Below are 22,523 nucleotides of genomic sequence, written 5' to 3'. Positions count from 1 at the left end.
ATTAGTCTATTGAAGAGCATTGCTTTTGCAATAACTGAAAAATGAAAAAAATTCACTCTGTTTCACATTTTCCGTATGTGTCTTTGTGATTTTGTTAATTTCACTGGAAGTCCTTGTGCCAGCCTTCTATTACATCCCCAAAACTTCCCTGGCTGCTGTCATCTGTTTGGTGGCTCCTATGTTGGATTACCACATCGTTGTTAAGATGTGGAATATTTGCAGTGGGTGTTTACTTAGTTTTAAATAACTGCAGGGTTGATACACCATATAAAAGGTCAAATTTAAGCACTTTTCGAGCACTTTCAAGGTCACTTTTCAAGCTTTTCCAGCACCTACAGCTGTGGTAATATATATTTGCACAAACAGATAAATACTGAAAATGATTATGACTTTTAAAATCATATTTAAGAAGATGGCATTGAGAAAAATATGGGTTAAGGAAGCACCCTGAACTAAAGATTACTAAAGTAGTCTACTAAAGTCTACTTTCTGAACTCCCGTCTATTGACTATGACTTTTTCCACCATCTACACTAGCTTCTTAAAAACTCTCAGAACAGGAAAATACCTACATTGGGATGGGACTTTTTAACTGGACCAATGAAGTTGATAAAAACCACCAGAAAAACTGGTAGAACGTGCTAAGTAGGCCTTAGCTACACACTGTCAGCTGATTATGTCATGTGACTCCCGGTAAATGACAATTACCTATTTCGAAATGTTGATTAAGAACAGTATGAGGGAGGTTGCCCTGTAAAAGAGTATAAAAACCCTAGATTTTTGCTAGTCAACAGGAATCTTCATTTGCATGTATACACTCTGTCAGTCTGCAGCAAACATCTCAACACCACCAGAAGCGTATTAAGACCAGTAGAAAACATCCCAATACAGGCCTGGCTAGGCCATCCAGCCTTGGTCAGTTGTGATTGACACTCCAGTGCGGTGAAGGCAACAAAGGACATCTAAAGTGACCACCATAATCCTCTACACCATGCAGCACCTACAGACTCCTTCAACAACTATTTTTTATGTTTTTAACCTTTTTGCCATTTTTTTCCAACAACATGGAAGTTGTGAGTACAGCGATTATCCAGAAAAAAAAAGTGATATCTAATTTAACACTTAGATGAAGATAGTAATTAGATGGAAAAATTCCTTCTCCTCAGCCTAAAGACAAAACTGTTGTATTCTGTTGTATAGTATATTCCATTTTAATGTCAGGGCTGACCTGGACCCTTGTGCCAGGGTAACATGGTTTACCAACATCACAAGTTCATCATAAGTTTTCAAAGATATCATTGTCTCAACAAAGTCCACTTTCATCAAAATTGTCTGTTTGCATGTGTTTGTGTCAGCTGCTTCACCAGTCAGGCTGGTCAACTCTGACAACAACTGCTCTGGCAGAGTGGAGGTCTACAATAGTGGCCAGTGGGGGACAGTGTGTGACGATATCTGGGACCTGAACAATGCCAACGTGGTCTGCAGACAGTTGGGTTGTGGCAGAGCTCGTTCAGCACTTGCCAATGCAGCTTTTGGACCAGGCAGCGGACCCATCTGGTTGGATGATGTTGTTTGTTCAGGAAACGAATCATCAATAACAGACTGCAGACATCAAGGGTTTGGCGTCCACAACTGTGGTCACAATGAAGATGCCAGTGTTGTCTGTGAAGGTAAAAACTAAACTTTTTATTTAAAGTTCAAAATTCAAAGAACTTCAATATTACCATTGGTAAATTGCTTTTGCTTTTTACAATTATCCTCTGCTAAAAAAAAAAGAAGATAAATTTATAAAGAAAAATCTGAAAATAAATCCTTGAATATCTTTCAATAAAGATCAAAATATATTTAAAGATTAAAAACAAAAACTGCACAACAAAATAGCAGTGATGTGCCTAAACAGTAAGGATTATGATGATGACCAAAAGTTAGATGTGAAGATTTGATGATTATAATAATCGTAAGTTAACAGTGTAATTACCAGCCACGATTAAGTGCAGTTATTATATGATATGGAGGAAAGGAATATGATTGATTCAATCTCAGTGTGTTGCACATTGATAAATATATTAAGGCAGGATAGGAAGACAACATGATTGACCAGTTTTTAGTCCAGGTTCAGTCCCAGTCACCCTCCCCCTTTACCCATTTAAATTATGCTACAAATGTTATGGCTCATATTAACCTGAAAGAATAGTGTTCTCAATATGTTTTGATAACATGTGTGTACACACACACACACACACACACACACACACACACACACACACTCACACACAATCATAGGTCCAATGCTCTCTTTTGCACATAAGGCAGCCAATCCTCACTGGTCAATCTACACTGTAGAGGGTGAGGTGGTGGAGCCAAGGACCTTCACCAGAACTTCCAGCTGAGATGAAAGTCATTACTGAGCAGAAAGCAGAAAAGAGGGGATGAGGGTAGAAAAATTTTTTGTATCAGCTAAATATATGTTGCCAATCATGCAAAGGTATTATTGAAATTTAAAAAATAACCGCAAGACCTGAAAAAGGGGGTCCACACCTCTTGTCAATGCACCACAATGACAAGGAACTGAGTTAAACAAAAGCTGGGGTCCATATGCATCATCAACCAAAATGGGAAGCCACAGTGGTGCATGTCAGCAGAACAAATGCGGAGGCACAGTGGCAAGATGCTGAGTCCTCAGAAGAAAAAAACAAGAGCAAAGTATTGGATAAGCTCTGCTTGACAGAAAGGCCAAGCTAAAATTCTAATTAAATAAAGGAGGAGCTTTGACACAGGACTAGGATATAGTCCTAGCAAAAAATGGAGAAGATACCCAAATACACCTGAGACAGAGGGTCAGAGTGAGGACCATGATGGCAGAGATGTTGAAGCACTCCTTGCTGACTTCTAATTCACGTAATATGTGTACGTAAGGCAGGAATAGTTAGAAAACAAGCAGGGTATGTACTATACTATACTATACTATAATACTTGAGGACCAGGGTTGAGAACTAAGGCTCTAGACATATAGGGTAACTCTTACCCTGTAGTTAAACCATATTTACAGGGTACATTTTGGTAGTAATGGTGCAGCTTTGCTGTACTTACAGATATGTACTTGTAGGTAACAAATCTTGCAAGAGGGCCTTTGGGGAGTCTGAGTCATAGTATTAAAAAGGATATTATGGTAGAGAGCAATTATGATATTTTGAGTATATAATAATATTGCAGTTAAAGACGTAAGAACTTCTCTATTTAACAATGAAAGGAGAGGTCTAACAGCCACGCTCAGGCTTGTGCCTGGGTTGAGAGGATAAGCATAGAAGAAAGGAAGCAGAAAGGGAGGTTAAGGATTTACTACTAATTGGATGGGTAAACTGGAGTAGATGGCATGTGTGTTGTTGGTCTGTTGGTGTTGTTTGCAAAAATTATTTGACAGTTAAATGGTTATGTCAGCTGGAGAGTATTTGACATTCAGGTGAAGGACCAAACTTAGCTTCCTTGCATATGATTAAATTAATTGCGCTTTCCCATAACCCAGTGCTATTTACAGTATTAATACAAGTACAAAGGTACATGCAATGACAAAGGCTAAAGGTATAAAAACTGTGTATATGGGAGTAGAGCTTGTGAATGAGCTCTAGCAGTTAATAGTCAGGTAAGTTAATTTTAATAATTTAAATACATAGTAAAACTCCTCTGAAAATTTATGAGAATGAGAGTTAGGTTGTGTGATGTTGATCTGAAACACTGATCACAAAGATAGATTGTTCAAAAGGGCCCCCAGAATGTCCAGCAATGCCCAAGAAGTACATTAAAGACAAAAAAAAACATTTTTACAAACGTACTAGTAATCCAGCATAGAGGTAAAAAAAGAGCATTAAACAAGGTTTACTGTCAATGTGTTTACACAGACACCTGCTAAAGCCTTAACATGCCAAACGACATCATTATTCAGTCTGACCCAGGAGCAGATTCCAGAGAACAAATTCAAACCAAATTATTTCATGGTGGACGAATCCACCCGGACTTGGAGTTTGTCACAGCAACATATAATTTGAAAAGTGTGTGGGAAGGGAGATGGAATTGTGAAAAACAAAAACGATGTGCCCAAGATGTCAAATTCTATAACTGTTCAGCTCAGAATGTAGTTGTGTCAAATACATAATTACACAAGATTTCAACACATCAAGGGAAATTTTCACAGACAACAGTGGCATCTTCATGGTGACCACAGTTGTGGACGCCAAACCCTCGATGTCTGCAGTGTGTTATCGACAATTCGTTTCCTGAACAAACAACATTCAACAACTCACCTGCTTTTTATACTCGCTCTAGATTGTTCTCGGTGTATGTGCACTCAATATACAGAAGTTAATAGTTTAAGTAAAAATCATAACACTGAATCAGATACAAGCGCTACCTCTTGTACAAAATAGGCTTAAACCCTGCATTGAAGTGTTAATGTATTAGTTTGTTTTTGACAGTTTAGGGAACATATAGGTCAGGACAGGGGATGTGACCCCTCTTCCATTCCCTACTATGTTGCACAGTGTGTAATGCTTTGGTAGTTGTGGTTGCATCCCTTGTAGCAAATCTTTGGATGTTTCTGGTCATCTTCTGTTTACAATCACTAGAGAAACTTTCACCGGGCTCCCACACCTCAGCTATTGGCACCATTGTTTCTTTTGTAGAAAAGGGCAGGTATGAGGAAGAAAACTAGGAATTGTATAGCTTATTGGTGGTGTTGCAATTTTCACTTCCCAGAATCTCTCCAGTTGTTACAAAATGCAGCTGACTAACCAGTTTTACCAGTCTTTTTTATTGTACAGGGCTTTGGAGGCAGGCTTGCTGTGCATGACACGACTGTTGTCATGTCGACTCAGTGTCTTTGTGCAGGGCAGGATCACACATGAAACCAGACTCATAAACTCTGTCGCCACAAAATCGTACAAGAAATAATAGTAAACATCAAGTATCATTTATTTGTTTCTCTCTCAGTCTCGCACTTACTCTGCCCTGTTTCCCTGCCCAACCCCAAGTGTCACAACTTACCTGATTTTTTTTGGCCACAGCATTCGCTCAGCTGCTTTTGTTTGCTCCTTATTTAAAACACCAGCAATATTCACTATTTGCCATCCTTGCCCTCCTTTCTCAGAAGAACTCCCAGCTAACTTTTCCGACTTACTCCAGTTTCTATGGACTCTGTTAGTCTTGGTAATTAATCTATATGTGCTGTTTTATGTTATTGTTTATATCTGCTCCTGATTGTGTGCATTCTTTAGTTGATTTTTTTTATACTCGTTCTAGATTGTTCTCTGTATATGTGCACTCTTCATTTTCCTCTGTCCTCTTGTTTTGATTCATGTTAGAAATACTGGTTCTTGTAGTATTCTCCTATTCTCACTCTTTAGATGAACCACTGGGCTCCTGCACCTCAGCTAATGGCACCATTGTCTCTTTTGGAGAAAAGGGCAGGTATGAGGAAGAAAACAAGGATTGTTAAGCTTAATGAGGCTGTTGTTATTTTAACTTCCCAGATGCTCTCCAGTTCTCACGAAATGTAGCTGACTAACCAGTCTTACCAGTCTTTTTTTGTACAGGGCTTTGGAGGCAGGCTTGCTGTGCATGACACGACTGTTGTCATGTCGACTCAGTGTCTTGGTGCAGGGCAGGATCACACATGAAACTAGACTCACTGATCAGTCACAAGAGCAGACCCAGGTGTAATAATTTTAGAATAGTTTATTTCTCCACCTACTAAGCGAACTAACTACTCGGTCAAACTATTTATTGTATTTATTTTCAAGCACTTTATCCAAAATCCAAGCACATTTCAGACCTTGAAAACACAACATTAAAATTCAAGCATTTGTGTTTCAAGTCTCATGATGCTCATGTGTGTCCGACATAGTTGGACCTGGTCCCTTTTGTTGTGACACTCCTGATGAGTTTCTGGCAGGTACAGTACAGCATCATAGGAGGTGTAGCTTTATCTGGAGCCCTGCTGCTCTACAATATGGCCAGACCCCAGATAAAGGTATCATCATATTCTGTGCAGGATTGTGTTGAAGTGAGTGTTTTACACTTTTAGAAAGATTCAACTGTAAAATATAAAGACCAGTGTTGTTTTTTGGTTTTGGTCCTCTGGTTGGGTACCAGTCTTTTTTTTGTACAGAACTTTGGAGGCAGGCTTGCTGTGTATTCTGTCATTAGTCTATTGAAGAGCATTGCTTTTGCAATAACTGAAAAATGAAAAAAATTCACTCTGTTTCACATTTTCCGTATGTGTCTTTGTGATTTTGTTAATTTCACTGGAAGTCCTTGTGCCAGCCTTCTATTACATCCCCAAAACTTCCCTGGCTGCTGTCATCTGTTTGGTGGCTCCTATGTTGGATTACCACATCGTTGTTAAGATGTGGAATATTTGCAGTGGGTGTTTACTTAGTTTTAAATAACTGCAGGGTTGATACACCATATAAAAGGTCAAATTTAAGCACTTTTCGAGCACTTTCAAGGTCACTTTTCAAGCTTTTCCAGCACCTACAGCTGTGGTAATATATATTTGCACAAACAGATAAATACTGAAAATGATTATGACTTTTAAAATCATATTTAAGAAGATGGCATTGAGAAAAATATGGGTTAAGGAAGCACCCTGAACTAAAGATTACTAAAGTAGTCTACTAAAGTCTACTTTCTGAACTCCCGTCTATTGACTATGACTTTTTCCACCATCTACACTAGCTTCTTAAAAACTCTCAGAACAGGAAAATACCTACATTGGGATGGGACTTTTTAACTGGACCAATGAAGTTGATAAAAACCACCAGAAAAACTGGTAGAACGTGCTAAGTAGGCCTTAGCTACACACTGTCAGCTGATTATGTCATGTGACTCCCGGTAAATGACAATTACCTATTTCGAAATGTTGATTAAGAACAGTATGAGGGAGGTTGCCCTGTAAAAGAGTATAAAAACCCTAGATTTTTGCTAGTCAACAGGAATCTTCATTTGCATGTATACACTCTGTCAGTCTGCAGCAAACATCTCAACACCACCAGAAGCGTATTAAGACCAGTAGAAAACATCCCAATACAGGCCTGGCTAGGCCATCCAGCCTTGGTCAGTTGTGATTGACACTCCAGTGCGGTGAAGGCAACAAAGGACATCTAAAGTGACCACCATAATCCTCTACACCATGCAGCACCTACAGACTCCTTCAACAACTATTTTTTATGTTTTTAACCTTTTTGCCATTTTTTTCCAACAACATGGAAGTTGTGAGTACAGCGATTATCCAGAAAAAAAAAGTGATATCTAATTTAACACTTAGATGAAGATAGTAATTAGATGGAAAAATTCCTTCTCCTCAGCCTAAAGACAAAACTGTTGTATTCTCCTCAGGCAGGATAGTATATTCCATTTTAATGTCAGGGCTGACCTGGACCCTTGTGCCAGGGTAACATGGTTTACCAACATCACAAGTTCATCATAAGTTTTCAAAGATATCATTGTCTCAACAAAGTCCACTTTCATCAAAATTGTCTGTTTGCATGTGTTTGTGTCAGCTGCTTCACCAGTCAGGCTGGTCAACTCTGACAACAACTGCTCTGGCAGAGTGGAGGTCTACAATAGTGGCCAGTGGGGGACAGTGTGTGACGATATCTGGGACCTGAACAATGCCAACGTGGTCTGCAGACAGTTGGGTTGTGGCAGAGCTCGTTCAGCACTTGCCAATGCAGCTTTTGGACCAGGCAGCGGACCCATCTGGTTGGATGATGTTGTTTGTTCAGGAAACGAATCATCAATAACAGACTGCAGACATCAAGGGTTTGGCGTCCACAACTGTGGTCACAATGAAGATGCCAGTGTTGTCTGTGAAGGTAAAAACTAAACTTTTTATTTAAAGTTCAAAATTCAAAGAACTTCAATATTACCATTGGTAAATTGCTTTTGCTTTTTACAATTATCCTCTGCTAAAAAAAAAAGAAGATAAATTTATAAAGAAAAATCTGAAAATAAATCCTTGAATATCTTTCAATAAAGATCAAAATATATTTAAAGATTAAAAACAAAAACTGCACAACAAAATAGCAGTGATGTGCCTAAACAGTAAGGATTATGATGATGACCAAAAGTTAGATGTGAAGATTTGATGATTATAATAATCGTAAGTTAACAGTGTAATTACCAGCCACGATTAAGTGCAGTTATTATATGATATGGAGGAAAGGAATATGATTGATTCAATCTCAGTGTGTTGCACATTGATAAATATATTAAGGCAGGATAGGAAGACAACATGATTGACCAGTTTTTAGTCCAGGTTCAGTCCCAGTCACCCTCCCCCTTTACCCATTTAAATTATGCTACAAATGTTATGGCTCATATTAACCTGAAAGAATAGTGTTCTCAATATGTTTTGATAACATGTGTGTACACACACACACACACACACACACACACACACACACACACACTCACACACAATCATAGGTCCAATGTACTGTGAAACTTTATTTTGTTTGAAAAAGGCAAATGGAGGTTGGTGTCCAATAATAAATTCACTTATATCAATAAAAAGCAGTGTTTATCCTCAGTAATGATGGGTGCTCTGCAAGGTGAAGTGGTCTTGTGCATTTACACAGACTTTTCTTTCAGTTCAACCAGGACCCAACACCACAGTTTCACCAACCACACCTCCTCCAAGACCTCAGAACATCACCACCACCAGTGTCACTCCTACATCCTCAGTGGACAACAATACAGCAGTAGAGGGAGAAGTTCGTTTGGCCAATGGGGCAAACAGCTCCTGCTCTGGCAGAGTGGAGATCTTCCACAACGGACAGTGGGGGACAGTGTGTGACGATTTCTGGGACGTGACTGATGCTCAGGTGGTGTGCAGACAGCTGGGCTGTGGCAGGGTGCTGTCAGCACAACAAAGTGCACAATTTGGACAGGGCACAGGGCCTATCTGGTTGGATGATGTCACTTGTACAGGTAGCGAATCAAAGCTCACTGGGTGTGGCCATCTAGGGTTTGGATCTCACAACTGTGGTCACAATGAGGATGCTGGAGTCGTGTGTGAAGGTAAAAAGCAATTTCACAGCTACTGAAGTCTCACCGTGTAACAAACTGTCTATTGTGTAAGATTCAGATGGGGGGATTTTAGGAACAACCTACTTCAGAAATAAACATGTGCTTTGTGCTGTAGTGTTTGACTGCAGGCCTATCAGCAGTATATATTTCTATCAATTTTCCAAAATATCATCGTCTCGACAATGTCTATCTTTCATTAACACTGTCTGTTTGCATGTGTTTGTGTCAGCTGCTTCACCAGTCAGGCTGGTCAACTCTGACAACCGCTGCTCTGGCAGAGTGGAGGTCTACAATAATGGCCAGTGGGGAACAGTGTGTGACGATATTTGGGACCTGAACAATGCAGATGTGGTCTGCAGACAGCTGGGTTGTGGCAGAGCTCGTTCAGCAATTTCAAATGCAGCTTTTGGACCAGGCAGCGGACCCATCTGGTTGGATGATGTTGTTTGTTCAGGAAACGAATCATCAATAACAGACTGCAGACATCTAAGGTTTGGAGTCCACAACTGTGGTCACCATGAAGATGCCAGTGTTGTCTGTGAAGGTAAAAACTGAACTTTTATTTAAAGTTCAAAATTCAAAAAACTTTATTATTGCCATTGGGAAATTGCTTTTGCTTGTTACAATTCTCCTCTGCTCAAAAAAAAGAAGATAAAATTATAAAGAAAAATCTGAAAATAAATCCTTGAACATCTTTCAATAAAGATCAAAATATATTTAAAGATGAAAAACACAAACTGCACAATAAAATAGCAGTGATGTGCCTAAACAGTAATGATTATGATGATGACCAAAAGTTGGATGTGAAGATGTGATGATGATAAGAATAGTAAGTTACAGTGCAATTACCAGCCATGATTAAGTGCAGTTATTATATGATATAGAGGGAAAGAATATGATTGATTCAATCTCAGTGTGTTGCACATTGATAAATATATTAAGGCAGGATAGGAAGACATCATGATTGACCAGTTTTAATGCAGGTTCAGTCCCAGTCACCCTCCCCCTGTACCCATTTAAATTATGCTACAAATGTTATGGCTCATATTTAACTGAAAGAATAGTGTTCTCAATATGTTTTGATAACATGTGTGTACACACACACACACACACACACACACACACACAATCATAGGTCCAAAGTACTGTGAAACTTCATTTTGTTTGAAAAGGGCAAATGGAGATTGGTGTCCAATAATAAATTCACTTATATCAATAAAAAGCAGTGTTTATCCTCAGTAATGATGGGTGCTCTGCAAGGTGAAGCTGTCTTGCGCATTTACACAGACTTTTCTTTCAGTTCAATCAGGACCCAACACCACAGTTTCACCACCAACACCTACTCCAAGACCTCAGAACATCACCACCAGCATCACTCCCACATTATCAGTGTACAACAGTACAGCAGTAGAGGGAGAGGTTCGTTTGGCCAATGGGGCAAACAGCTCCTGCTCTGGCAGAGTGGAGATCTTCCACAACGGACAGTGGGGGACAGTGTGTGACGATTTCTGGGACGTGACTGATGCTCAGGTGGTGTGCAGACAGCTGGGCTGTGGCAGGGTGCTGTCAGCACAACAAAGTGCACAATTTGGACAGGGCACAGGGCCTATCTGGTTGGATGATGTCACTTGTACAGGTAGCGAATCAAAGCTCACTGGGTGTGGCCATCTAGGGTTTGGATCTCACAACTGTGGTCACAATGAGGATGCTGGAGTCGTGTGTGAAGGTAAAAAGCAATTTCACAGCTACTGAAGTCTCACCGTGTAACAAACTGTCTATTGTGTAAGATTCAGATGGGGGGATTTTAGGAACAACCTACTTCAGAAATAAACATGTGCTTTGTGCGCTAGTGTTTGACTGCAGGCCTATCAGCAGTACATATTTCTGTCAATTTTCCAAAATATCATTGTCTCGACAAAGTCCATTTTTCATCAACATTGTCTGTTTGCATGTGTTTGTGTCAGCTGCTTCACCAGTCAGGCTGGTCAACTCTGACAACCGCTGCTCTGGCAGAGTGGAGGTCTACAATAATGGCCAGTGGGGGACATTGTGTGACGATATTTGGGACCTGAACAATGCAGATGTGGTCTGCAGACAGCTGGGTTGTGGCAGAGCTCGTTCAGCACTTTCAAATGCAGCTTTTGGACCAGGCAGTGGAGCTATCTGGTTGGATAATGTTGTTTGTTCAGGAAATGAATCATCAATAACAGACTGCAGACATCTAGGGTTTGGAATCCACAACTGTGTTCACAATGAAGATGCCAGTGTTGTTTGTGAAGGTATTTTCAAAATTCATGCTTCATGATTTAAAGAATTCTAATAATATAATAATAATGCTGCCAGTGGGAAATTGCTTTTGGTTCTTACAATTCTCATCTGCTCAAAAAGAGAACGGGTAAAGAAAATAAGACCAATCGAATAAAATCTTTGACATCTGTCAATAAAGGTCAGAATAGATTTAGTGATAATTAACACGAACTGCACAATAAACAGCAGTGATTTGCAATGAACAGTATGATGGTCAAAAGGTTGATGTGATAATGGTAAAAATAGTAAGTTATTGGTACATTTAACAGCCTCGATAAAAAGCAGTTATTATATGATATGGAGAAGACGATGATTAATTCAATGTCATTGTGTTGCACATTGATATTAAATTTTTATGAGCGGCAGCTGATAGCATCCCAGCTTTGTATTTTTTTCTGTTGGTCCCCTGCCTTGTTTAACTCTTACTCATTGCTGGCTTGTCTGTCTGTCTATCGTGCTTTCGGTTTCCTGGATTGTCTGTATTCACCCGAACGGTTCAGCTTCTTTTTCCCAATCTCCTCCTCGTTTCTTGCTCTCGGTCTGGTCTGTTCCAAGTCTACCTGTAGTTGATTTGTCCTCCTTTCAGCCTACCGCTGACCTAACTGACCCTCGCCATTTCCTAGACCTTGTTTCTTTACTGACTTACTGCCTGTCCCCTTTTGCTCAGCTCGTATTGTGTCGCACTTGTAACTATACTTATTTGTACCTGCTGCCACCTGGCCCCCATCCACATTGAATTTATTAATGTGATTGCTGAAAACAACTAAAGAAAGTAATTATATATACAAGCTGGAGTTAGGTGGTATATTTCAAAACAACAAAGTAAAGAAATAGGTACACCACTCCATCATGATTTACTGCTTCACAAACTACATTTTTTATTTTAATAAAGTGTCTCCACTTGCAAATTGTTAAATGCTGTGAATCAGATAGAGGTGATGGCAGCAAGCAACTAACTGCTGCCTGCTGGAGTGATATGGAACTGCTTTTTGTTTTTCCCCTTCAAATTTGTTTTCACTTCTGAGTAGTTTAATGCTTTCAATCTGCCCACACACTCTACCACCTGTGTGTTTGTTGAACAGCTTTTGTGCAGTTCCTTTTTTTGGCATTAGATTCATTTCTATTAGTCGGTGATTCAATTCACCGAGCAGCAATGGCTGCAACAGTGACAACAGCATACTGCCACCCACTGGAGGGTTATAACGCTGCAAACGTAAAAAATATTTGTTTTTAATCTGTTTCCTCTTCTAAATTATTGTAATTGTTCTGGTTTTGAACCTGCTTCTTTTGGTTCTAATTGGGTAGTACATGTATATAATGCCACTACACGTTCCTGTATCATATTATCTTCCTACTTCTACCTGAAAAATCTCTACAGATGACATCATTTGGAGGAACTTTCAGTTTAGATTATGTCATCCTGTTGCACACACTATGGAGTTTGTAATCATGGTCAATGTGCTTTTCCAGATCTCCCCCAGATGACATCATCTGAATTCCTAATGATAAAACACTCCTCCGAGTGATGATGTCTGAAGGAGTTTCTTTAGCAAGAAGCAGAGAAATATTTTAATATAGAGAGGTTTGAAAGCATTAATGTACATGTAGACCATAAACTAAAGCCGTAAAGAGCGAGTTGAACATTGGTGAAGTTCCCCTTTAATCCTCCTATGCCTGTGGGCATTGTTGGAACTGCAGTTGTACAAATAATTTCCTTGCGTCTCTTAACACAAATTTTCAATGGTTTGAATCTGAGAGCAGCAATGGCTGCAAACAGGAAAAGCAACTTGCTTTCAGCAATCAAATGCATTTTCTGTAGGAAGTGCCCATTCTAGTATAAGTATCTGTTGCCCTGGATCATTTTCCCCTAATGCAAACTTTTGTTAACTGTACTTGTCAGAAAGACCAAGTTCTGCTATTCCCATTCTTAGCACTATCATTCACCTGTAGTGGCGCCTTATCCAGAAAGAGAGGTCAGTCTTTTACTACATTTACTATCTGTGTCTGTATAGGCTCTCATATTTTAATTCAACTGTAGTTATTAGTTTTTCACTCATCTGCTCATCAGCCAATATAACCAGTATCAAATTTCCATTTTCTCTCCACAACCAGTTATTCACTTCCACTGTTATTGATATTTTGCACTCAACTAACCCTGTGTTTCCAGTAGATCCCATCTTGGCTCCATTTTCTGTGTACAGCACTCGCTTGATTCTTTCTTGCTTCATCCAGAATATTAGCACAGTCCTAGATTAGATATTATAGTACAGTTTTCTGCATGTGGCTTTTATTTCGGTTTTTGAGTCTTGCCAGGATTCCTGCTGTTTTTCTAATTGATGACTACATTGGCTACATTTCGATTCCTTTGAGGTTTGTCTATTAGTCTGCTTGTCTTTCTGCCGATTGTTATTAGCTGTCACTCTGCTCAACCTCTTACTTAACCTTTGGGTCCAACGCACAAGCCATGACTGAACAGTATTTAGTCCACTTTTAGTTCCAGTGTACACAAACACACCACACAAGATATATTTTGTATTACGATAGGTCAAATGTAGAGTAAAATTGCTATCTGTTTAGAGGAAGAACAATGGAGATTGGTGTCCAACAAAATTAAAATCACTTGTATCAGTAAAAATATGCAGTGCTGATCCTCAGTAGTAATAGGTGCACTGCAGGTTGAAGTGGTCTTGTGGGTTCACAAAGACTTTTCTTTCAGTTCTACCAGGACCCAACACCACAGTTTCACCAACTGCTCCAAGACCTGAGAACATCACCACCTCCAGCGTCACTCCCACATCATCAGTGTACAACAGTACAGCAGTAGAGGGAGAGGTTCGTTTGGCTAATGGGGCAAACAGCTCCTGCTCTGGCAGAGTGGAGATCTTCCACAACGGACAGTGGGGGACAGTGTGTGACGATTTCTGGGACGTGACTGATGCTCAGGTGGTGTGCAGACAGCTGGGCTGTGGCAGGGTGCTGTCAGCACCACAAGGTGCCCAATTTGGACAGGGCACAGGGCCTATCTGGTTGGATGATGTCACTTGTACAGGTAGCGAATCAAAGCTCACTGGGTGTGGCCATCTAGGGTTTGGATCTCACAACTGTGTTCACAATGAGGATGCTGGAGTCGTGTGTGAAGGTAAAAAGCAATTTCACAGCTACTGAAGTCTCACCGTGTAACAAACTGTCTATGGTGTAAGATTCAGATGGGGGGATTTTAGGAACAACCTACTTCAGAAATAAACATGTGCTTTGTGCTCTAGTGTTTGACTGCAGGCCTATCAGCAGTACATATTTCTGTCAATTTTCCAAAATGTCCTTGTCTCGACAAAGTCCATTTTTCATCAACATTGTCTGTTTGCATGTGTTTGTGTCAGCTGCATCACCAGTCAGGCTGGTCAACTCTGACAGCCGCTGCTCTGGCAGAGTGGAGGTCTACAATGGTGGCCAGTGGGGGACAGTGTGTGACGATGGCTGGGACCTGAATGATGCCAACGTAGTCTGCAGACAGCTGGGCTGTGGCAGAGCACGTTCAGCACTTTCAAATGCAGCTTTTGGACCAGGCAGCGGACCCATCTGGTTGGATGATGTTGTTTGTTCAGGAAACGAATCATCAATAACAGACTGCAGACATCTAAGGTTTGGAGTCCACAACTGTGGTCACCATGAAGATGCCAGTGTTGTCTGTGAAGGTAAAAACTGAACTTTTATTTAAAGTTCAAAATTCAAAAAACTTTATTATTGCCATTGGGAAATTGCTTTTGCTTGTTACAATTCTCCTCTGCTCAAAAAAAAGAAGATAAAATTTTAAAACTGTTGTCACCATGACGATGCCAGTGTGGTTTGTGGTGGGTTTTCTTTTCATATGTTGACATTTTTATAAATTTTAAATAGTATTTATTAAGATTAATGGATGTTTCTGTCTTTAGCTGATCTATTTGTCTTTTCACAATTTCAATTTTCATCTTACACACTTTTAGTTCAGCATCCACTCCAGGCTTTTCAACTTATCTGTGGCCATGACAAACTCCAAATCGGGCTGGATTTGTCTGCCGCAAATTTCTTTGGTTTGAACGCATTCTCCGGAAACTTGGCATCCCACAACTGCTCCTGGGTCAGACAATATAATGATGTAGTTTGGTATGAAGTGGAGGCGCTGGCAGGTGTATGTGGAAACACATTGAGGGTAAGCATTGACTGATGTATTTTTTTAACTGTACGCAGTATGTTTGTAAAATGTTTGTTTTTTTTTTGTTAAAAACTGATAGACATGTCTTATGAGCATGCCTAAATAATCAGGGGGTCCTGTGAACTATGTATCTATGTCCCTTTGTGTTTTACATCAACACAACCTAACTTTGGGAACTCTGCCAGTTATCTAAGTTGCAGAGTTTAGTATATTAGTAGTAATCTCAATGATAGCTGTGTTTGTGTGCAGTCCTGTGAAGCTACGGAGCTTGAAGATCCACACAAAGCTTTTGAAGCCACTAACAGTGAGCGTCCACTGTGCACATGTTGTTTTGCTTAAGTACCAGTACCTATACTGCAGCATTCTTCTTTTTGGAGCCGCTGAACGTTATCAGTGGGGCCACAGGGGTTATTCATTGTTAGTTCCCTGATGAAGCTAGTAACCTGGAATCAGGAAGTGCTCAATCAGGCATTTATTTCAGTTCAAGTCAACCTTACTAATATAGTGCCAATTCAAAACATGGTCATCTCAAGGCACTTTACATAATAAAGTCAACAGTCTATAGCTATGTAGAGAAAAGCCCATACGTAGGCTGCCGTGTGCCTCGGCTAAGGGACAACAACAAAACATCTGAAAGGTTGGTAGGATCAGTATCTGCACTCTGGCAACATCCAGCAACAATGCTGAAGAATATCTTGCCTTTACACAGTGCAATGTAAGTTGTTCCCCATTTCTTACATTCTCCTTCTTGAAAGTATAGACACGATTATCATTGTTTGGCCCAGACAATTGTGGAAAAAAAGGCACCCTGGCAAAAATATCGGCATCCTTGCAATTCTGTCAGAAAATGCAACTCTTCTCTCAGAAACCTGTTTCATTTCCAAATGTTTTGGTGCTTATTGGGGTTTTTTTTTCACTGGAACAAAACAAAAAAACAGATTATTGGCTGTGTCAAAATTGTCAGAAATAATTGCTTTTCAAACATGTGATGCTCCAGTAATTTGTATTTAGATACACCTGTGGCAATTAACAGGTGTGGGCAATATAGTACTCTTGTAACCTGTTAAAATGAAGAATAATTGACTCAACCTTTGTGTTGCGTGTCACACTTAGCATGGAGAAAAGCAAGACCCGTAAAGAGGTTTCTGTGGATTTGATAGAAAAAGTTGTGGAAAGATATGGACCATCTCAAGGCTACAAGTCCATCTCCAGAGATCTTAATGTTCCTGTGTCCACTGTGTCCAATATCATCAAAAGGTTTACAGCCAATGGCAGTGTAGCTAACCTCTCTGGACGTAGACGGAAGAGCAAAGTACATGAAACATTACAACTAAGGATTGTTTGAATGGTGGATAAAGAACCCTGATTAACTTCCAAACAAATTCAAGCTGATCTGCAGATAAGGGATACAACAGTGTCAGTTCGCACTATCTGTTGCTATCTGAATGAAAAGTGACGTTATGGTAGGAGACCCAGGAGGACACCACTGCTGACACAAAGGCATAAAAAAGCAAGACTGGACTTTGCCAAAACTTATGTGACAAATCCACAATCATTCTGGGCGAACATACTGTAGACAGATGAGGCAAATGTTGAACTTTTTGGAAAAGGACATCATGGCACTGGTTACAGAAAAAGAAAGGCCTTCAAAGAAAAAACACAGTCCCTACAGTGAAACATGGTGGAGGTTCAAAGATGTTAAGGGGTGGCTTTGCTGCTTCTGGCACTGGATGCTTGACTGTGTTAATGTTATCATAACATCTGATGATACCAAAGAATTTTAGGGCGCAATGTATTGGCCAGTGTTAGAAAGCTGCATCTCCGCCAGGGGTCATAGGTCTTCCAGCCGAACAATGCACCGAAACTCACTTCAAAAAGCACTCAGAAATGGTTAAAAGCACTCGAGAGTTCTGAAATGGCCAGCAATGAGTCCAGATCTGAATCACACACCTGTGAAGAGATCTCAAAACAGCAGTTGGGAGAAGGCATCCTTCAAATATAAATGACCTGGAGCAGTTTGCAAAAGAATAGTGATCCAAAACATCTCCAGTAGAGAGGTGTAAGAAACTCATTCATGGTTACAGGAAGCGATTCAATTTCCAAAGGGGGTGCAAGTAAATATTAAGTTAAGGGTGCCAATAAATTTGTGTGTTGTATTTTTTGGGTCTCGTGTGGAATTGTGTCCGATTTCTTCTGGGATATTTTGTGTTGTTCCAATGAACACAAAAAATAAATAAACATGAATACCAAAATATTTGCAACTGCAACAATTTACTGAGAGACGTGAGAGCATCTTTCTTATGATGCAACAGAGAGCTGAGACTATCAGAGAGAGGGATAAAGCTCAAGAGATTAGCAGCAGTGACATGATTGAAAGAGTCAGTGAACAAAGAGACCAGGGACGCAACAGAAAATGTGGGATTGTGGCTCAGGAGGTAATGCAGTCCCAGACTAATTTCAAGGTTGTTGGTCAGATTCCTGGATTCTCCCGTCACATGTTTCCAGAACACCCAAGCCGTGGGAAGTGCCAAGGCTCAGTCTGGTGAACCAAGTGTAGGGGCCATGGGATAAATTGAGACTCACACAGGTGGACCAAGTGAAGGAGTGTCGGATAAGCATGAGGAGGAGCTGGTGCTGGTATAGGTGGTGGCAAGGTGGCAACCTTGGTGATGCAGCGGGGAGCTGCAAAAGAGATCAGGATAGGAGCAGGACCCGAAACAAGGATTAGAACAGACGCAGCAGAGGTAGTCAGAGGGAGGCTACATTGTTGGCCTTCTTGGAAACAGGAGTTGGGGTGATATTGTCGATACCTGGGCCCTCTCAAGACAGCAGACTGCAGGCAATGGTGAAGAGAATGACGTTTTCTGGACCGCAAGCAGCATTAACCAGGATGGGCCCCTTTGGACCACAGGTGGTGTTGATCTGCTTTGGAGCAGGCATGGAGACAGTCCCTGGAACAACTGGAGCGTCAGCCCACTCGGGTGCAGGCTGGGCATTGGTTGACTAGAGGAGCAGGTTTAGAAACAGACTCTGTCAGTCAACTTAGGGACAAGAATATTGTTTGCCGACCCAACTCGCTGGCCAACTCAGGTGCTGGAACTTGTAGAGCAATGGCCTTCAGGCAGAGCTTCAGCTGATTCAGCTTCTGCTTTGAGGATCTTGTACATATCATTATGAAAATGGAATTTACTCTATCTACTTTCTAGCTGCTAACATCCTAATTTATTGATACCTAGAGTTTGCAGTAAATGAAGGTTCGGACTAAGGTGGAACAACTTCATCCTGGAGTATCGTGCATCTCACAATGATCCTGAGCAATGTTCAACTAGATTTGCTTCAAGCATTTTGTTTTGGCTAGTGGATCTTCAGTTTGTAGACCTCCTATATTACATGTACTGCCATACACAGTTTTTTTACCTTTACCTTTTGTTGTTGCATGTACCTTTATCTATTTATTAACAGTGTAAACAGCAATGGGTTATGGGAAAGGAAATCAATTAATTTAATCTTTTGCAAGGAGCCGAAGTGTGATCCTCTTTCTGAATGTCAAATCCTCTCCAGCTGACATAATCATTTAACTCTCTCTGATAATTTAATATTCTCTTTTTTTTCAGACCAACCACACACATGCCATCTACTCCAACAGTTTATTTATCTATCCAATTAGCAACGAATCCTTCACCCTCCCTTTGAGTGTTCCCTTCTCCTGTGCTTATCCTCTCAACACAGACACCAGCCTGAGCATGGCTATTAGACCCTTCCTATCGTAAGTAGCTTTTTCTTGACTGACCATGACAATATTCATACACTGAAGTTGTAAAAGAAAGAAGTTTCTACATGTATAGCTGTTATTTTATCATACCATCAAGTTATTTGTGAGAGATTTTGATATACTCTGCACAGAATTTTAACCAGAACTACTCCATAATTTAGAGATAACTAGTCATGTTCATGCTAGATTGCAGTTTCAGATGCTGTTAACTATGTTGTTAATTAGCTTAATGTTATTTAGTGTGTAGATAGTATAGAGAACTTTGATATTTAAAAGGGAAAAACTATGCCACTTACTGTGTAGTTCTTGTGCCAGTGTAAGAACTACATTTGAATTGTCCAATGTTGAATGTTTTTTGGTCTGTTCAGTAAAAGCCCTAAGTATTCACAATACTGTATGATAAAGTTGATCCAACCAATTTATTTAGGCTTAAGTCTGTGGTTCAGTCTGCCACAACCCTAGAAATCTCAGACATCTTTGTAAGAATGTATCTAAACAACGTGAGTGTTAATCATTTGGCCACCACCAAAAAACACTTTTGTGATTTTTTTTTTTTTTTTTGAAGCTTGAACATAACCACCTGAGGTAAAAAGCTTTTGTTAGGATATAATCAAACTACACAATGGTGAAATGACTTCATGTGACCATTAACTTTAAATTTGTAAGTTGATGTAAGTCATCGGGTTTTTATAGTGAGCTGAAAAAGGTAGTGATCGGGAGCTATGAACTAACAGAGGATTAAGATGGATTAGTGGATTGGATGGTGACTAGACATGAGCATAATGATGGCACGGTGGCCATGAAGGCTGAGAAGAGCTCCACTGGTAAGAGCTGTCAATCACTGATGATATGCTGACAGCTTCAGTTGTCCAACGTAAAGACATTTGACGTTCCTGACAAACTGTCTTGTCTCATTTATCTACATGTAAGCAATTTTTAAGACACGTAAAAGCTCAAAAATAGCAGGAGAAGGTAATTTATTGATGACTTTCTATGCTGGAAAATAAAACAAAAATCTCTTGACCTAAAGATCTTAAGTCAGGCATTTACCAAAAACCCATCCAAAATACTTTGGAACGATGAAATTGGAAGTGTGAAATGCTATTTGGATTTCTTAAGATTAACTCCTTTACAACTCAATTATTTCACTCTCTTGTGTAGCTGTAAAAATCACAGGATCATATACAGTGTCCTCACAACCCAAATACCAAGAAATGTCCAGATATAACAATTCTTCTTCTTTTCCTTTCGGCTGTTCACTTTCAGGGGTCGCCACAGCAAATCATGTGCCTCCATCTAACCTTGTCCTCTTCATCCTCTTGTCTCATACCAACTAACTTCATGTCCACTCTCACTACATCCATAAATCTCCTCTTTGGTCTTCCTGTAGACCTCCTGCCTGGCAGCTCCAACCTCAGCACCTTCTACCGATATATTCACCAAATGTCCAGATATAACTATAATCTGTCATAATAAAAACATACCATTTTCTTACCAGGCTGGAAGGTGGTCTTGTGGGTTCAGGTAGCAAACCCAGTGCCTCCATGTCGCTCTTCCGTAACTCCATCTTCACTGAGGTTTATCCAGCTGGTGAGATCACCCTTCCAGTGGGTGCACCTCTGTATGTGGGGGTCTCTGTGGATGAGAGAGATTCAAACTTTGCAGTTGTGTTGGAGAACTGCTACGCCACTCACTCACCAAACCCTAATGATCCCATTCGGAACTTTTTCATCCAAAACAAGTAAGTTCTCCTGAGCTGCAGCAGATGTTTTACGGGAAAAGTTAAATGCACTGTGATGTGTAATGGCCCTGATGACACGCTCCCTCTGCTTTGCCAGGTGCCCCACTGACCGTCAACAGGTGTCAGTGGTTGAGAATGGCTCATCCCTCCAGGCTCGTTTCTCTGCCCTGTTTTTCCTCCTCAATAATGAATACGGAGCCATTTATCTTCACTGCAGCCTCAGCCTGTGTGACCAGAGGAGTTCCTCCTGTGTTCCAGTGAGTCATACATTTTACTGCATCAGTCTTTGTTTTTAGTCCATATTCTAAACTTCCTAAACACTGGTTTTTATTGTATTTTTTCCTCCCTCTTCCACCTTGTAGGCTTGCAGAAGTAGGACAAATCGCTCTGCGCCCAAGTCTGCTACTATGAAGCCCATCACCATTGGACCAATCATGTGTGAGTATCATTTATGAACTTATTTTAGGATGATGACTCAGCACGATAATCTCTATACAATTAATTAATTTCTTCTCTTTTCTCTTCAGGGGACAAAGCACCTAAGTGAGCTGGCAACAAAAAGAAATGATACAAACACCTTCTGCTCTGTTTTCTGATAAGCTGTTGTTTGATGCTTTTTTTGTTCATGAGATTTTAATTCCTACATTGTATGATGAAATTTAATCACACATTAATTACATGATTATATAATACTAAAATTAAGGCACTGATTCTGGCAATATTTTAACAATATGTAAACAAAATTTCCCCATTCTCTTTTGATCCAATGACAGTTTTTTATATTATACAATAAACTGCTGCTCATATGTGCAAGTGATATTAAATCTCAGTTTTTATTGAACCATACATAAGAACAAATTAAACCACATTTACATAACTTTTAGTCTAACATTTCTCAACAGTTTGATTTTTGGAAATGTGGTTGACTACACACAGCAACAGTGTCCAAAGAGTGAATAATTTTGATGATCTCTGACTTTTCCTCTGGCACCACCATGAGGTTGATGGAGTGAAAACCTTTGACATGAAAAGTCAAGCACTTTTCAGAGTCTTGGGTGCTGGTTTTATGCTGAATCTATGCAAACGAAATGTATTTTATTTTTTACAGACATACTGAAGCCTCGTACAAATACACACAAAATGTTCTCTCTGTGTACCCACTGACATTTCTACTTGTCAAAGTAAGAACATGTTTTATTCAGCTAGATTTCAGCCAGATCTATATGCAGCTAAAGAAGAAGGACACTTTCTCAAGTAAATGTCTCCTATCATGTCTTCATACAAAAACCCTAATGAAAAGAAAACAGAAGTGATGGTGTTTGGGCAATGTCACTCCTTCTTTATCTGGGAATGCATTTTTATTCACTGGTGTTTGACCCAACATGAACTCCTGTTCTCGTTTTATTGTTGTGGTCTTATTTGATCATAAAT

The 22,523-nt window shown here is 40.0% G+C and overlaps 2 protein-coding genes across 5 annotated transcripts in view; both read left to right on the top strand.

Annotated features, from left to right (window-relative positions):
• LOC137123226 (deleted in malignant brain tumors 1 protein-like) overlaps positions 1 to 22,523 on the top strand; it is an 82,314-nt gene that overhangs the window by 44,570 nt on the left and 15,221 nt on the right. The gene's annotated exons all lie outside the window — the stretch shown is intronic.
• LOC137123769 (deleted in malignant brain tumors 1 protein-like) lies at positions 779 to 21,916 on the top strand. Of its 4 annotated transcripts, none has more exons than XM_067497982.1 (15): positions 779 to 1,072; positions 7,018 to 7,264; positions 7,553 to 7,867; positions 8,646 to 9,074; positions 9,313 to 9,627; positions 10,384 to 10,809; positions 11,048 to 11,362; positions 14,107 to 14,529; positions 14,768 to 15,082; positions 15,371 to 15,576; positions 19,194 to 19,345; positions 20,850 to 21,092; positions 21,190 to 21,349; positions 21,455 to 21,530; positions 21,620 to 21,916. In XM_067497982.1, exons 2-15 carry the CDS (start codon positions 7,183 to 7,185, stop codon positions 21,637 to 21,639), a joined length of 3,477 nt encoding a protein of 1,158 aa, XP_067354083.1. In that variant the 5' UTR covers positions 779 to 1,072; positions 7,018 to 7,182; the 3' UTR covers positions 21,640 to 21,916. The 4 variants fall into 4 exon arrangements, with proteins under 4 accessions (XP_067354083.1, XP_067354082.1, XP_067354086.1 ...); XM_067497981.1 differs by lacking the exon at positions 7,018 to 7,264 and adding an exon at positions 1,355 to 1,669; XM_067497984.1 differs by lacking the exon at positions 779 to 1,072 and adding an exon at positions 1,577 to 1,669.

Source organism: Channa argus, chromosome 3 (assembly GCF_033026475.1).
Source record: "Channa argus isolate prfri chromosome 3, Channa argus male v1.0, whole genome shotgun sequence".
Taxonomy (NCBI): domain Eukaryota; kingdom Metazoa; phylum Chordata; class Actinopteri; order Anabantiformes; family Channidae; genus Channa; species Channa argus.
Note: the sequence above shows the minus strand (reverse complement) of the source record. Positions and strands in the feature narration are given on the sequence as shown.